Genomic DNA, 14,950 nt, shown 5'->3' with positions numbered 1-14,950 from the left:
TCCTGTTGACCAACAGTGTGTTGCCTTCAGTGCATGCAAATTGTACAAGGCTGCAGGATTTTATTCTCATGTCTTGTTTACCCCCAAAACTTTGTTCTTAGGAAGAACTATTCTCCAGCATGGCAGTCTTGTGTCCTTTGGTCTCAGAGATACGTGTTGTTCTTCTTCCCTAGAACCGGTCCTGGCTGTGAAAACCCCCCTGACAACTGTTGAAGCTGTACCTGGAGGGGATGCCCTGTTTACTCTTGACCTTACGACGACATGTTCTGGCACTTGGTACCTTAATGGTAAAGTCTTACAGGAAAGTGAGACCTACATCATTAAGAGAACCCAAACTACTCACACCCTGATCATAAAGAACGTCACCAAGAACGATGATGGAGCAGAAGTGAAATTTGTTGCCAATAATGTTGATGCCAGCACCAAGATGAGAGTGAAAGGTATTTATTTTCATCACTGTCCTTTCTTCTTCCAGTCAAGGGGCAGTTGCTGTGAACCGATGATTAGAACTGGGGCCGGAGGCTTTCAGTGATGCCTGGTCTGTAGGAAGTACCCAAAATTGCATCACATGAACTAACGTGGGGTCCTGGTAATGACCTCGCCGTGACAGCACAGAGTTCAGAGTGAGTCGATCTAGCCAGCTGGTTGGTATCTTAACTAGACTGCTTAACATCAACTCATGAATTTCTGTAGTTCACAGCCATCAGTCAGTGGATTCTGTCACCAGATCTACCACTGAGTCACCTTAAGCTAGTAATTTCAGCTCCAGATTTGGCTAGTCTTTCCGACTGTAGTAGAGCCTTTCAAAAGTCAAGGAGTATTAATTACTAAGAATGTTTTTTTTGCTTGGAGTTTTTTAGCCTACCACAGATGTGGGTGATGTACGAGTTAGTATCACGTCACTCGATTTAGCATTGAGAGTCAGGTGCTCCAGCTTTCCTCAATGAAATCATGACAGCATCTATATCTACCCACATTGAATGGCAAAAGGTAATGAATAGGCATTCATTCTGGAAGGATGTGTTTGACCTTGGGTGAAAATCTCTGCAGAAGCATGCTTAGAATATTATTAATCAGTAGGAAGATATGCATTTTTTTTTTCCTTAGTGACTCTGGCAATAAAACCAGATCAAGTCTCCTGAACTGGAAAAAAATGCTCAGTATTGACATGAGTGTGAGGGCAGGAACAGGACCTCATACTTTTTCAGAGATCTCCCACTCTACAGCTGGCTCATATCAGGGACACGTTATCTCGGTATAACTTGAAGTAACAAAGCCTTTTTTCCTGACAGGTGCTGCAGTGAGATTTACCAACAAGAGCAGAGATATAGAAAAAGTCTCTGCTCGGCTGCGGGAGGAAGCCAAACTTCAGGCTGAGCTTTCGGACACAGAAGCTACTGTGAAGTGGATGAAGGATGGGAAAGAGCTCAAGGCCAGTGAAAAATATGAACTTCAAACTGTGGGGAAGAGGCACATCCTGAAAATTCGCAACACTGCAGCAGAGGATGCTGGAGTTTATGAGTGCATCTGTGAAGGGGATAAAATGCTCTATCAGCTTTCAGTGAAAGGTATGTGACTGTCTGGGCTGCTTTGCATTAGTGGCCTGATCCTGCCCTAAGCCAGCAGAGTCATCAAGGGAGAGAAAGGGATTGCTCCAGAGGCAGCGAAGGGAGTTGTGGTAACTCCCTATCAACATCTAGCCTTGACAGTGTCTGTGCTCCCAGAGTAGGAGAACTTGGGAGTGAATCCAAGATCTAATGCTGTCTCAGCGGTAAGAGCTGTGCTTTCACTCGCATCAGCATCTTGATATTCCACATGAACTTGGTGTTATTTCGTGAGATTGAATGGTGGGTAGTGAAAAGGTGCTTTTGTGATGGAGCAATTCAGCCACAGGGGCAGGACGTGACGCACATGATCCCATGTCTGCCCTATACTTGGTATAGGATATTGGACAAGTTACTGAAAAGCTTGTTCAGCTCTGATTAAAGTTCTAAAGAACCAAGATCATCTTGGCATCGTGGGATTTTTATTTTTTTTGTTATTTGTTTGGGGTTCTTTTTGTTTTCTGGTAATACCCTGATGAATAAGAACAGACCTTTCCAGGGCACACTGGATGCCTTGACTCATTGCTATTTGCAAGGTATTCAAATGGAAGGCTCTATAGAACAAACAGCAAAATGTCATTTTCTTTCAGTGTTTCCTGCTTGTTAGATTTGAACCAGTACTGTTTTACAGCTGCCCTGCTGTTCAGCTGCTTTTGCTTTCATGGCAGTCCCTTCCTCCCTGACTGCCTGCTACCTAGCTGGTGGGCATATCCACCCCCAGAGCAAGACATGAAGTTTTGAACCTTTGCCCTCAAACCAAAAGCGTTAAGCCTCCCTCTTGCAAGCCTTTCTATCTGTGCAAGCTTTTATGAACTAGTTCATAGGAGAGTTTCCTCTGCCTTGAATGGCAGGTTTGGGCTGAAAAGCCCCAGTGTATCTATCCCCAGAGCGTTCCTCTTGGATATCATCTAGATGTCTGCTGAGGTTCTGAGTATACAACGTGACTTCAGGACAGTCTAGCCTGTTGTCAGACATCATCTGGGGTGAGTTCAGTAACTATTTTACTTTGAGCTGGCATGTTAATTTTGTAAAGCCATTTGATTTCCATGTTCTGTCCTGTAACTCAACCCTCACCTTCTTCCCAGCAATGATCACACTGTTTCTACACTAAGTATAAGGTGCTTCATCATCATGTTCTGCTGGCTTCTTGCCCTCCTTGGTCTCTGTAGAAACAACAGAGCCCCAGAGTAATGTGTATGTTTTGCATTTGACAACTTAATTGCTTGGTTATTCTCAAAGAGCAAACTCAAAAGAGAGCTGAAAAAAAAAAGTAATTAAAAAATGTGACTAAGTGTATGGAGGGAGGAATTGCTGTCTACACTTGGCAGCTGCTCTTAATTTTGTTTTTTTTTCTTCTCTCTCTCTCTGCCTTTTTAGCATCATTTTTCACGTTGGCAGGTCTACCCACAGATTTAATTGAATTAGCTGATGGACATTTCCATGTGCTTTTCACTGTAGTGTGACTATCAAATGAGTAATCAATGCTATTATTTTAAAATCTGTGTTGACAAGCTGTAACTTAAGCATCTCCTGTCTGTAGCTTGATTCCTGGAGAATCAGCTTTCCTACATCTCATCCTTGTAGGCCAAGGCTCACAAATGCTCTCCCAGGGTCTTACCTTTCAGCGTCGCCACCTTTTATCTGTTCCTCCCGTAAATCCGACGCAGCTAGCTGGCGAATCGTTTGATGAGCAGGTCAGCTGCGTCTGCCACATGGGCATCACGTGGCTGCCGAGATGCCGCCGTGCCGAGCCGTGGCCAGAAGTGTGTCACTCGCTGGGCCTCCTGCCCAAAAAAGCCCCACTAAGAAAAAGCACTTGCCATTTATCACAGCAGTCCCTCCACTGCCGTGGGACTCCACGTGCCAGGCATCCTCTGACACATGACCTCCTGTGTCGAAATGGGACACCTGAGAAGTCTCCTCCGGACGGCCGTGGTTGTATTTTTCACTCTAGTTTTCTGAGGAAGCGAACGATGCGTGAATGAACCCATCTCCCTCTTCTTCCTCCCCCAACTTTTAACCTGTGGGCTGAGTTCCAGTAACGCTGGTGGAGAAGTAGAGGTCTCGGCAGTGTTTGGTCCCTGCAGGCTTCACGGGCGTAGGTGGTTGGGTGTAGGAGGAGGATTGCAGTGTCGTCCTACTGAAGGGAAAGCTCTACTGTTATGAGTGATTAGAGAAACAAGTGGAAACAGAGCCCCCAGGAAAAAAACAATTAAAAAAAAGAGGTTTTCCCTGGTTTAAATGCTTCTAGTATGACTTCTTTACCCATAGGTATTGCTTCTAATAGGCAGATTTGGTAAACCCTGGAAAACAGGGCTGGTAGGGACCTGGAGAGGTCAAGTTCAAGCTCCTGTCCCTGCCAGAAGCTGGTGATTGAACGGAGTCCCTTGAGGACCAGAGCTAGAGAGGCCCTTGACTGTATCGTCATGTCCTTCCCTTCCCTTTCCCTGTTTATTTGCTCGTTGGGTATTTCTCAGCCTTAGATTTGGGGAGATTTGGGACTGGAGTTTTCTTTTCCTTTCTTACTGCTTGGCAAGTCAACCCACTCTTCATTTTTTTAGGTGTCCAGACTCTGCCACTGTTCAAGCTGGTGAATATTGGTTCCTTACCAACTACTTATCTGTAATTACAAGCACTACCACAGACTTGGAGAAATCTAATGTACCTAAAAGCAAGGAAACTAAATCCGAGGTCCATCCTTGTGAATAGGGTCTCTGAGCTAAAGGAGAACCCTCATTTGTTGTACCAGGACATAGCACTGGTGATGACACCTTGGGAGCAAAAGTCTGAGAGTCTGAGAAAGTCACCCTTAGCTGGTCCAGACCATGGACTGTAACTGCTTGTTACAGTATCAGCACTGAAAGCTAATAACTGCTTTTGCCAGGCATTCCGCAGAGTTGCTAATTTGTATTTTGCAAGCATTTTCTTGAAATTAAGGAAAAAACCCGCATACATAATCAAGGCTTTGCTTTTAGTAGCTTTGACTGTATGGTCCCAACAAAGTGACAGGATTGTGTGTGTTGTTTTAAAATAATATGTTAAGAAGATGTTTGAATATTAATTCCTTTATCTGAAGTAAGATGGGACTGTAGTTTTAGGCTCACGTTTTTAGCTAGGATATTGGTGGGGTTTTGAATCTTTGCTTTGAGGCAATTGGTGACTCAATTATTCCACTACAAGTTACATGGGGCCAGTTTTATGTTTATCTTCTATGCTTCAGTTTATGTCCAGGAAGAAATTTCTTTTCATTTCAGAACTATGTGATATCTATATAGATTTGTAATTTAATATAATTTAATTTATCTAGATTACATTTTAACCTCTTTTAGACTCGATTTATTTGCCAAGTGGTTACAATATAATGACTGAATAACCTTCATTGCCTTCCCTCCAGTTTGCTGCTTTCATTTCTTTCCTCTCCTCTCAGATATTTTCTTAAAGCTCTATTGCCTAGGGCTTCCTCTCCCCTTGACTCAGCCTCCTGTGTTGTATATGTGCTCTGGTTTTTGGACATGTGATAATCAGGCATATGGTTTATAAAGGCTGGAAATTTGGCTGCTTCTGCATTAGAATGTAGTAATTAGATCCATAATTAAACAGGCATATTTGGTCTTATGACAAATGAATACCTAATGTAGATGTACATGTACATATTTACTGGTGTCCACACATTTCTTTACCTGTGCTGTGTGTCTATGTTTTGTTTCAGCACTTGCAAACTTCATAAACAAAGAGAAAAGTGGAGGAGTTATCAGAGCCATTGCTGGAAAACAGGCTGAATTTGTTTCTGAGACCTCTGAGGCCAACATCATTGTTAAGTGGTACAAAGATGGCAAAGAAATCACAGCCAGCAAGAAATTTACCATGGAAGATAAAGGAAAACTTCATAAGCTTGTGGCTTCAGCTGTGACAAAGGAAGATGAAGGAACATACACATGCAAAATTGGAGATGACACTCTTATATTTGATTTAAAAGTCTCAGGTAAGTTCGTGATGCAAGTATGGGATCAGAGTCTGTGTTAAAAACTCAGGACTTTGTTCGTTATACTTGTCTTACTACCTTGTAAATTGCCAGATTTTGGGGCCAAGATTGCACAGCACTATTTCAGAGACTCTGACCCTTACTGTGGTCCTTATGAAAATCCACAATATGGGAAAATAACATAACAATGCTGTGATGTATTCAAGTCAGCACAAGCTTTTACTAGGACTGGAGTCATGACTCAAACACCACGCTGGCTGAACAGACCGAGAGCCGCATCTGGCCTTTCTTCTTTTAGGTCAGCACGTACATCGTCTTTGACTGAGGTGGTCCTAAAGTCTTACTGTGAAAGCCCTGTGTCCTCCTTTGGCAAGTTTAACTCCTGATTTTGAGAGTTAAGCCTCTACTGCTATTTCCAAAGGACACTGTGATCTCCGAGACATCTCCCTGCAGTACTGTAGGTGAAGCTATCGGTTCGTGGCACATGCCCATCAGCATCAAGCACGTGCTAAAGCACGTGGCTGTCAGGTCAAGCCCAGAAGAGAAATGCTTGTCACTGATGCATTCCAGTCCAGGAGGGAGTCGCAGTATAAGATGACACAAGAATTTATCTGTGAAATTCAATATCTGTGAAATTCAACTGATTTGATTTGCATATCCCGGTGGGAACCTTTCTTCTAAAAGTGGTTTTCTGGCTTATGTCTGGAGCCTAATTTTAAACCCGGTCCTAAGTTACAGATTGAAACTCTACTGAAAGCTTCTCATGGCATGTCTACATGCTGCAGTACAATGCAATTTAAGAGAAGTAACAACTGAGTGCTTGTGACCTGTAACAGTACATCCATGTTACTATGATGCTGTCCATCAGCTAACTAAAAACTCAGCAGAGCTGGTTAATCTAGCACAGCACTGGTCTTGAGGGATTGCTACAGGGTTTACTGAGCTAAAGGGATTGATTACTTCCAGTTCACCACTGGTGTTTGCTCAGGTATTCACTCTGCATCTTGCCTCCAGTTCTCTTTGGTTGAGAATCCAACATTATGGAACTTCACTTTAAGTGTAATTTATTGTCCCTGACTTTACCCATTGAAAAATTGGTCTAAAAGTGCCGACCAGGCTCTGTCTGAACTGACCCCCAAAGGGCAATTGATATCATCTGACTCATACTGTCTGATGAGAACTATCCAAGATCGATTTAAAAAGTGTTCTGGAGCTGCCTCTGTCTGAACATCAAGTACAGAGGAAGCCTGCGTGATTACCCGAGGTTGGATACCTAACTGTTTGATGACCACGTGCAGGTTGGGTGAATCTCACCTGTAACTCCTATGACAAAACATCACATGTCTCAGGCAAAGCAAACTGGTATCTGCTGGATAACTGTGTATCCCCATGAACTTTTTGAGGAACAAGGATTGAGTTACAACCTGTTAACAGAACCTGAGCTAGGGCAACTTCCACCTTGTCTCACATTTCACCATAAAAATTTTCCAGAGTGCTAAGAAGAAGCACTGCACAGTCAGGGGATGGTCTTAGGGCAGGGAAGTAATCTGCCATTATGGTAATGAGTTACCCCAATAATCTTGAACAGCAGGATTCTGGAGGGACACTCCTTCTTTAGTCAACTATTTTTTTAAGAATAGATCAGTCCTAATGATTACAATTTTTAATGAAATATTTGTTCTCCGATGCCACAGACGTGCCTGGCATGGGTGTAGCATAGCAATTGTCCTTGGGATACTCAGTGACTGAAAGCAACAGTTGCTGCTAAAAGAAATGCAATACTAAGCTAAGGTTGGTTATGACTGATAGCCATCAGCTTGCTCTTCAGTCAGGGGCTGCCTTGATGGAACGAAAGGTATGAAATACCTGACGTGCTCATCAAAGTGCTCGTTAGCTTAGGGACAGGGCATGTTGACTAGGTTTGCTCACATTTTACACGCAAGGTACCTGTCTCCGCTCACTTAGATGCCTTCGCTTTTACCTTTACAAATACACTTGCAAAAAACCTGAGTGGATCTTGTTGATATTGCATCGTTGCTGCATACATGACACATGCTGTGTGCGTGTTTACGTGCATAGGTCGTACGTGTGGCCACCAGTCTGTGCAGTCAGCAGAGTCTGAGCAAAGGTATTGAAGAAGGAACCTCTACCGCTTGAGCTCTATGAGTTGTGAGCAGTTGCCAGTTCTCTACTGTGAAGATCAGTTTCAGCAGAAAGATGTGACACTATTGGCTCATATGTTAACTTAGTCCTCTTGAAGTTGGAGAATATCTTATCAATGAGATTATCCCATATGTATGCTGATCTGGTCTGGGGAAGAATTAGTCCAGTGGGACTGATATTGGGAACATGGGGCTGTAGGAATGGGCTCAGAAACATTTAAAGAAGTCTCCTCACCAGTTCTAACAAGATTTTCTGAGACTTCTTAGATCTTTTCAATGCTGTTTGTATACTCAGTCATCAATACATATTCCCTAGAGCTTGCTTGAAATCATAAACAAGGAGTGGTGATTAAAGTGTCAGCAACTTGAGGGCATCTCAGCTTGATTAAAAAGATCCAGAAGGATGTAGGAGACATGAATGTGATTGCACTCTAACTAAGCTTAATTATCTGAAGATCAGAGAAGGAGTTTGCACCATCTGTCAGAAAGTCAGGCATCAACATTCATGTGTGTGATGAGACAGGAGCTGTGAATTAAAGCACGCGTCAGGCTTTATGGTCTAATGATGTTGGGCCAGGTTCTGCTCATGGCTCTCTGCACATACAGCTCTGGTAACAGAAACCACATTGTCTGTGCTCTGTAAGAGCTTTCATGCCTGACTTCTGAAAAGAATGCAGAAAACAGATGCATGTCAGTTAGGTGGATTTCGGTTATTGAATACCGGTAGGCATAGATCCACGTCTACCTAGAATTTAATACATCTGGTAGTAATGCCACAGTGTAGACCTAATAGGCTAATCTAGTATAAAGGATTCATCAATACCCAGCCCCCAAACTAGAGACTGTTATGTACTGACTCTCTGGATGATTTAAAACTTGGGCAACGAGTTCCCCAGTAGAGATAACTCTGCTGTATCTCAGGAGGGACTTTTCTGACTCATAGCGACAGTTTATTGCCATAACTGTTAACACTCTGTCATAGTTACATTGCAATAGGTACATTTACACATCCAGAGTGGAAACTTGATCACTCAAGTGTGACTAGCAATGAAATAATGATCAGTAATTACTGTATCTTAACTTTGTGCTGATAAGCCTGAATCAAGGCATAAACTTCTTTCTCTTTTTCTTTCCAGATGAAGCTGTTACTTTTGTCAACAAGCCCAAAACAACTCCAGAAATTTCAGTCAGTCCTTCTGAAAACCTTGAGCTGGTGTGTGAGGTGTCAGCTGCGAGTGGAGCCGTGGTATGGAAGAAGGATCAAACTGAGGTGAAGCAAGACCAGAGAACAACAGTCATCTCCCAGGGGACACACCGCAAGCTCATCATCAAGAAGGTGACACAGCAAGACCAAGGGAGCTATACCTGTGAAACTAAAGACGACAGAACAACATTCCAAGTCAAAGTCAGAGGTGAGAAAATGCTAGAAATGCCATAGATAAAGGAATGTTCCATTTTGGGTAGTATCCTACCTTCAGAAGATCATCTCACAACCTCTCTGCAGTGAAATATTTCAGCCGTAAGACTTGATTTTTGGCCAACTGTCATATCAACATTCTATACACAGTTTTGCATCCATGACTAGTTGTAACCAAAAAAAAAGTGATGGGCAAGGATGATAACTTCTGCACCCTTTGCAATTAGCTGGTGTGTCTGCAGAAAACCTCCTGCAGAATCACAGTGTGAGGCTATAGCAGAGGTGCAGGGATAGATAAAAGAGAAGGGGGAGGTGTTCAAAGAGCTCTGATTGGCTGGAGAATGACTGAATTTGAGTGACCCAAATAAGCAGGAAAAGAGCAACAGTTCCTGGGTATGAGGATATAAGGGTTGTTTCCTTCTGATTCAATGGAAGCTTGGAGAGAATAAGAGAGAAGAGGGAGGACGGTTCAGGCCGTGCATGTTGGTGCTCCAAGTCCTGGGTTCAAATCTGTGCTCAACTTGTGAGATTTTTAATGTTATCTCAGAACTCCCATATACCTATTCACGTCCTATCAGCAAGATAGAGATGAAGGTATTTACTTGTCTTAATGGGCCATGATACTCCTGACAGGGGCAAGTATAGTGAAATAGGGGGAACTTGATTAAGCGCTGGAGAAGACAACTGCAAAAAGCTATGTATGACTATAGTGGCTTTCTTACAGAGAGAGAAGATGTGTTTACAAACAAAGACAAGGTACAAAAGGAGGTGAAGGCTCTACTGACACAAAACGCCACGCTGAGCTGTGAGGTGGCCCAGGAGAAGACCGATGTGAAATGGTACAAGGAGGGGAAACTGATCACCTCGAGCAAGAAGTTCAAGGTGGAGTCGGAGGGCAAATCGCGTCGTCTGGTGGTGGGTCAGGTGGAGAAGAAAGATGCTGGGGAGTACACCTGCGAGGCTGCTGGCCAGAAACTGACCTTCAAGATTGTCGTCACAGGTGGGAATTGTTGGTTCTCATCATAGAAAGGTCCATGAGTTCCCTTTACTACAGAGCAAAGTGAATCCCTCTCTAGGCTCCAGGGTCTGTGTAGCCCGGGTCTTCACGGAGTAGTGAGGGAGATCAGGCAACCAGCTTGTGTGCATCCACTGTCACACAGATGCCTAAAGCTAGTGGTCTTCTGTGGGATGAATCCCGCTCAGCAGTCCTTTGCACCTGCAGTTGTGATTTATAGGAATAAAGGTAGGGCCGGCTCCCAGACGTGTAGGAAAATAGGACTCGAAGAATTAGGAAATCCCTTGTGCTCCAGAAGTACCTAGAGTGGCCAAGGCTTACATATGGGTCCCAGTGGCAGATGAGATTGGGAGATTATTTGGGCATTAAAATATGGAACAAAAAATCAGATTTCTTGTGGATCCATGGGGATGGGAAGAACCTTAACCCCTGGGGCATTGGTTCATTTTGCTCAGAAATGGCTGCTGTGTTGTCCTCGGGCTGTACAGAGGGCCATGTCCTGTCTGAGTGTATCTTAGCTGTGGGTGGGACCACTCCGGAATGGCAGAGCTGTGGGAACTCCTCGTAAGCAGGAATTTGCATTTGGTGGTGAACATTTTGGACATCATGAACATACCTGTGACTTTTCAATTTCTTGTCCCACTCCCCAGAAGCAGAGGATGCCTTTATCAACAAGGACAAGGTGAAGAAAGAGGTGAAAGCTGCGCTATCAGAGAACGCCACGCTGAGCTGCGAGGTGGCCCAGGAGAAGACCGATGTGAAATGGTACAAGGAGGGGAAACTGATCACCTCGAGCAAGAAGTTCAAGGTGGAGTCGGAGGGCAAATCGCGTCGTCTGGTGGTGGGTCAGGTGGAGAAGAAAGACGCTGGGGAGTACACCTGCGAGGCTGCTGGCCAGAAAATGACCTTCAAGATTGTCGTCACAGGTGGGAGACATATTTTGTTTGATATTTCATTGCCTTTTCTTTGTGTCTGGTTGTTTTTTCTGTTAAAATATTAGTAATGCTGTTAAAGTACTTTCTGGTGTTGGTGTAAGCTCCCATTTCAGTGAGGTTGTGTAGGACTGGGCAGATCTAGAGGTTATGTGTAGGAATCCTGATATCAGCTCCTCAACTCCCTTTTTGTCTTCTTAGGTTCAGATAGTGACTCAAGAGTTTTTGTTAGCAGGCACTGTGTTAAAGGACCTCTTACAATTTCATCATAATTATTGCTGCTACTCCTCTTGTTATTGGTATTCTTCCATGCAAGTCACTGTTTTCTTCCCTCTTTGTTTCATCTTTTCTCTATACAATGCCCTCCCTCCCAAACCAGAGAATTGCTTCAATTATTCCACAGTCTGGCTGTGCAAACGCATGTGAGCAGAGCCTTATAACTCCATGCACCATGAAACTTTTGTAGATGATGAACAGAATGGATACAGATATGTGCAACTCAAATTATGATTTGTATTTAACAACCTTTCCATCCAGCATTTCCTCTACCACTTCTTTCATCTGTCATTGGATACCCAGTTGTGATTTGTAAAGCTATGAGAAGTGGTGCGAATACTTGTCTGACAAGTGATATTTAAACAGTAGCATTTACAAGATCCCTACTTTATTGTGACTGCATTGAGAACGTTTGGGAGTTGATGGGAGTATATCGTCCTAAAAATTTTCTATCAGTGGCACTGCACAATATCTGCAATCTGCTGAATCCAAAGGTGATGACTGTTCATTGCGATTTCTACATCTGTAGTGACAAGTCATGAGTCCAGGGATGTTTATTTGTATTTGTATTTTTCTCCTTAATAATGTGATTTGGAGTCTGAGGATTTAATACAGTCTGAGGCTGTTCTTTCACTCTGACTATACTTGTGATTTCTTTGGTGTCAGTATATTTTGCAAGATGTTCAGTAAATTTTATCTCAGGCTCCAGGCAGCCACGGACATGTCAGCTACATTCTGAGTGATTATTTCTGAATTGTATGACGAGAAAGGGTTTGGCTTGGTTTTGCCCGTATTCATAACACTCTGCTGTTACAGTTCTTGACTCATTCTGAGCTGATCAGAACAGGGAATCTATTTTCTCCTCTGCTTTCTTATGGCATCAAACACACTGGCACCATAATGCTGGCAGAGGTCTGGCATTTTATCAGCTATGTAGACGAGCAACTGCGTTCGGAGTCTATTGACTTCCCTGCTCGCAGCCATGCTGGAGACTTGAAGTCCTTACAGGGCATAGCTCGAGAGCTGTTCCCTCGTGAAGGTTGCAGTCTTTATTGCTCTCCCACTGGCTTGGGGCATCCTGCTCTCTCCATCTTCCACGTCCGATGTGCAACTGCTGCTATAAGATAAAGCTTTGCTGCTCCCCTTAGTATAAATTGTAAGCCATCAGCTCTTATGTGTCCCCACTCCGTGTGGGGTACACAGGGTGTGAGTTGGGGCACTTTGGCTCTTTTTCATGACTTGTGTAGCTCATGCTTTTGGCTCAGGGAACTGCCGGTTTCAGTGAAGGATGGTTTACAGTAGGGCTAGATTTGAGAGGCATCTTTCAGAGAAAATGCAACATGGACATTGATAGAAAGACCTTTTGTATAAACCAAGTTTGTACATTACTGCAGAGGTGTAGTCAGAAAACACAGACATTTAGTGCTTTTACAGTTGATTTTTTCTAGCTGAGGGCTATTCTTAGCTGTCTGCCTCAGAAACCAAAGGTTTTCTGTTCTCTTTCAAACTGGATGACTTCACGGCTGTACAGGGTAATATAACACCTTTCCCCCTCTGTCGTAAGTGGAGAGTGCTTGCCTAGCTACCGTTGCTGTATTTCTCATGTGTACAACTGTAACATGACATGCAAGTCCAGCACTCACTGGAAAATGATCTAGTGTGAAAGTCAGGAGGGATTATGAGTACTCTGAGTGTTTGGCTCTTGCTGCAGAAATCCTCATCTTACTAGATTATCCTAAAGTGCAGTAGCTTTCTGAGTCTTGATTTATCCTGTTACAGGGGTCCTGTACTCCAGGGGCAAGTGGTAGCACAAAACCTTCCCTATTTAAGGACAGCTTGAAGGTTAGATGCTCAGTGTTGAGTATTGGGATGCACCTAAGGCTTTTTGGCTTAATATTAACAGAACCAGGTGCTGCACACCTTGGGACTGAGCTAGATGTGTAGCCCAAAGAGCTGATTCTGCAATCTCATTATTTCAAGAATCATGGTATACAGTGAAATCCTTATTTGAAAGAGGTCAAAGCTCTGTGTCCTGAAAATATTTTTCTTCAGTTTCAGTGGAACCTTACTAGCCAACTGCAGCTGAGGTTGGAAATGTCATCTGAATACTTGTTTAACTTTAAAATATGTTTCTGAGGCAAATTACTGGTTACTGTAAATCACTTTGTAAGCTGATTAAAAGATTTGGTCACATTTCCTATCACTATAAAAATGTTCTATATTAAAGGCCAAGAATGCATGCAGAGGACAAGCAAGTAACCCATCTGGAATATTCCTGCTCTGCTAACTTGTCATTTTAAATACAGCATCCATTTACAGTCTGGTTCCTCACTCATTTGTTTAGCGTACCCTGCATATCCATAGTCCGAATTGGAGATGGAAGCTGAAATGTTTATATTTTCGCAACTTGTTTTGAATGCCAACCATGGTGTGTGCTTGAGCTTTTTTAGATATCAAAATGCTGCTTAATCTGCAGCGGGCTAACGTGTGCCTTTGAGGAGTTTTGCATCACCCAGCACAGGCCATGTACGCTGCCTTGTTAACGACACCTTAATGACAACGACACCTCCTTACACACCTTCTACAGCCAATGCAAACAGAGGAGCTCAAATTTAGAGCATATAAACTGGGTTCCTGCTTTGGCTTGCCCCTGGCTGGACTCCTCTCTTTCTGTGGACTGTGCAATATCGATGGCAAGCCTACGATGCAGCTCCCAGGATTACAAGTAGTGCCGTGGTCAGCAGTGTAGGAACTTGACCTGAACCTACCCCTACTCCGTACCCTCCCAGGCAGCTGCTGCCACTCAGAGTACAGACATGACAGGGACAGCATGCAGAGGAGAAAGTCATCAAGGAGGAGGAAAACACGGCATTAGGATGCTGCAGAGAGTGACTTGGGGGGAAGAAGGCAGTAGCACAGGTTGTGGAAGGCGTTTTTCATGACTGCCAGGGAGAGCTGAGAGCCAAGACCCTCCTAGGTCACCCTGGCCAGGTAACCCAGATGCCTGAAGCTGGCTGGATGAATTGTCTTCTTCCATGTTTACACTGCAACCAAATGCCAAAGGCAACCCCATACGCTTTCTAGTCCAGCATTTATCTTTGGAGCCTGTGCTTCTGTAGCAGTGAAATCACAGACTCCAACTCTCAAGTACGTACCCGGGATGCAAATAGGCAAAGGCAGCCTACGCTTAACACTGGGTGGTTGTTACTATGTGACGTCTGCCGTGTAGGCATACCACAAATGTTTTACACTTCTTGTGCAGTTATTTCTTAGGGTAAGTCAGTGGGAAAAAATGTGGCAGCCCATTTATTTAGGGTCTATTTGTTCTCCCACATCTCAAATGTACGCTAATATAAAGGTTAACAGAGACCACATCAGTTGTTGGGAAAAGGAGAACCAGCTAAAATAATCATTAAAGTAATTGGTAAAAGATGGAATTTATCAGTCAGTCCTACTTAGCAAGGTGACAATGGAATCTTTTCAATGCCTATAACTACCTAACTACTAATTACGCAAGATATCCTTTTGATGCCAACTCCACTTGTTGAGATGGAAGTTCTAA

General features: G+C 43.5%; 1 protein-coding gene across 1 annotated transcript in view; it reads left to right on the top strand.

Annotated features, from left to right (window-relative positions):
• Positions 1-14,950, top strand: part of OBSCN (obscurin, cytoskeletal calmodulin and titin-interacting RhoGEF) — a 183,872-nt gene that overhangs the window by 16,606 nt on the left and 152,316 nt on the right. Inside the window, exons 5-10 of the mRNA XM_049798970.1 lie at positions 174-440; positions 1,293-1,568; positions 5,314-5,586; positions 8,885-9,160; positions 9,890-10,165; positions 10,831-11,106. Of these exons, the coding sequence (XP_049654927.1) occupies positions 174-440; positions 1,293-1,568; positions 5,314-5,586; positions 8,885-9,160; positions 9,890-10,165; positions 10,831-11,106 (1,644 nt within the window). The remainder of the gene's footprint in view (positions 1-173; positions 441-1,292; positions 1,569-5,313; positions 5,587-8,884; positions 9,161-9,889; positions 10,166-10,830; positions 11,107-14,950) is intronic.

Source organism: Accipiter gentilis, chromosome 4 (assembly GCF_929443795.1).
Source record: "Accipiter gentilis chromosome 4, bAccGen1.1, whole genome shotgun sequence".
Lineage (NCBI taxonomy): Eukaryota > Metazoa > Chordata > Aves > Accipitriformes > Accipitridae > Astur > Astur gentilis.
This window is presented reverse-complemented; position numbering and strand designations above follow the sequence as displayed.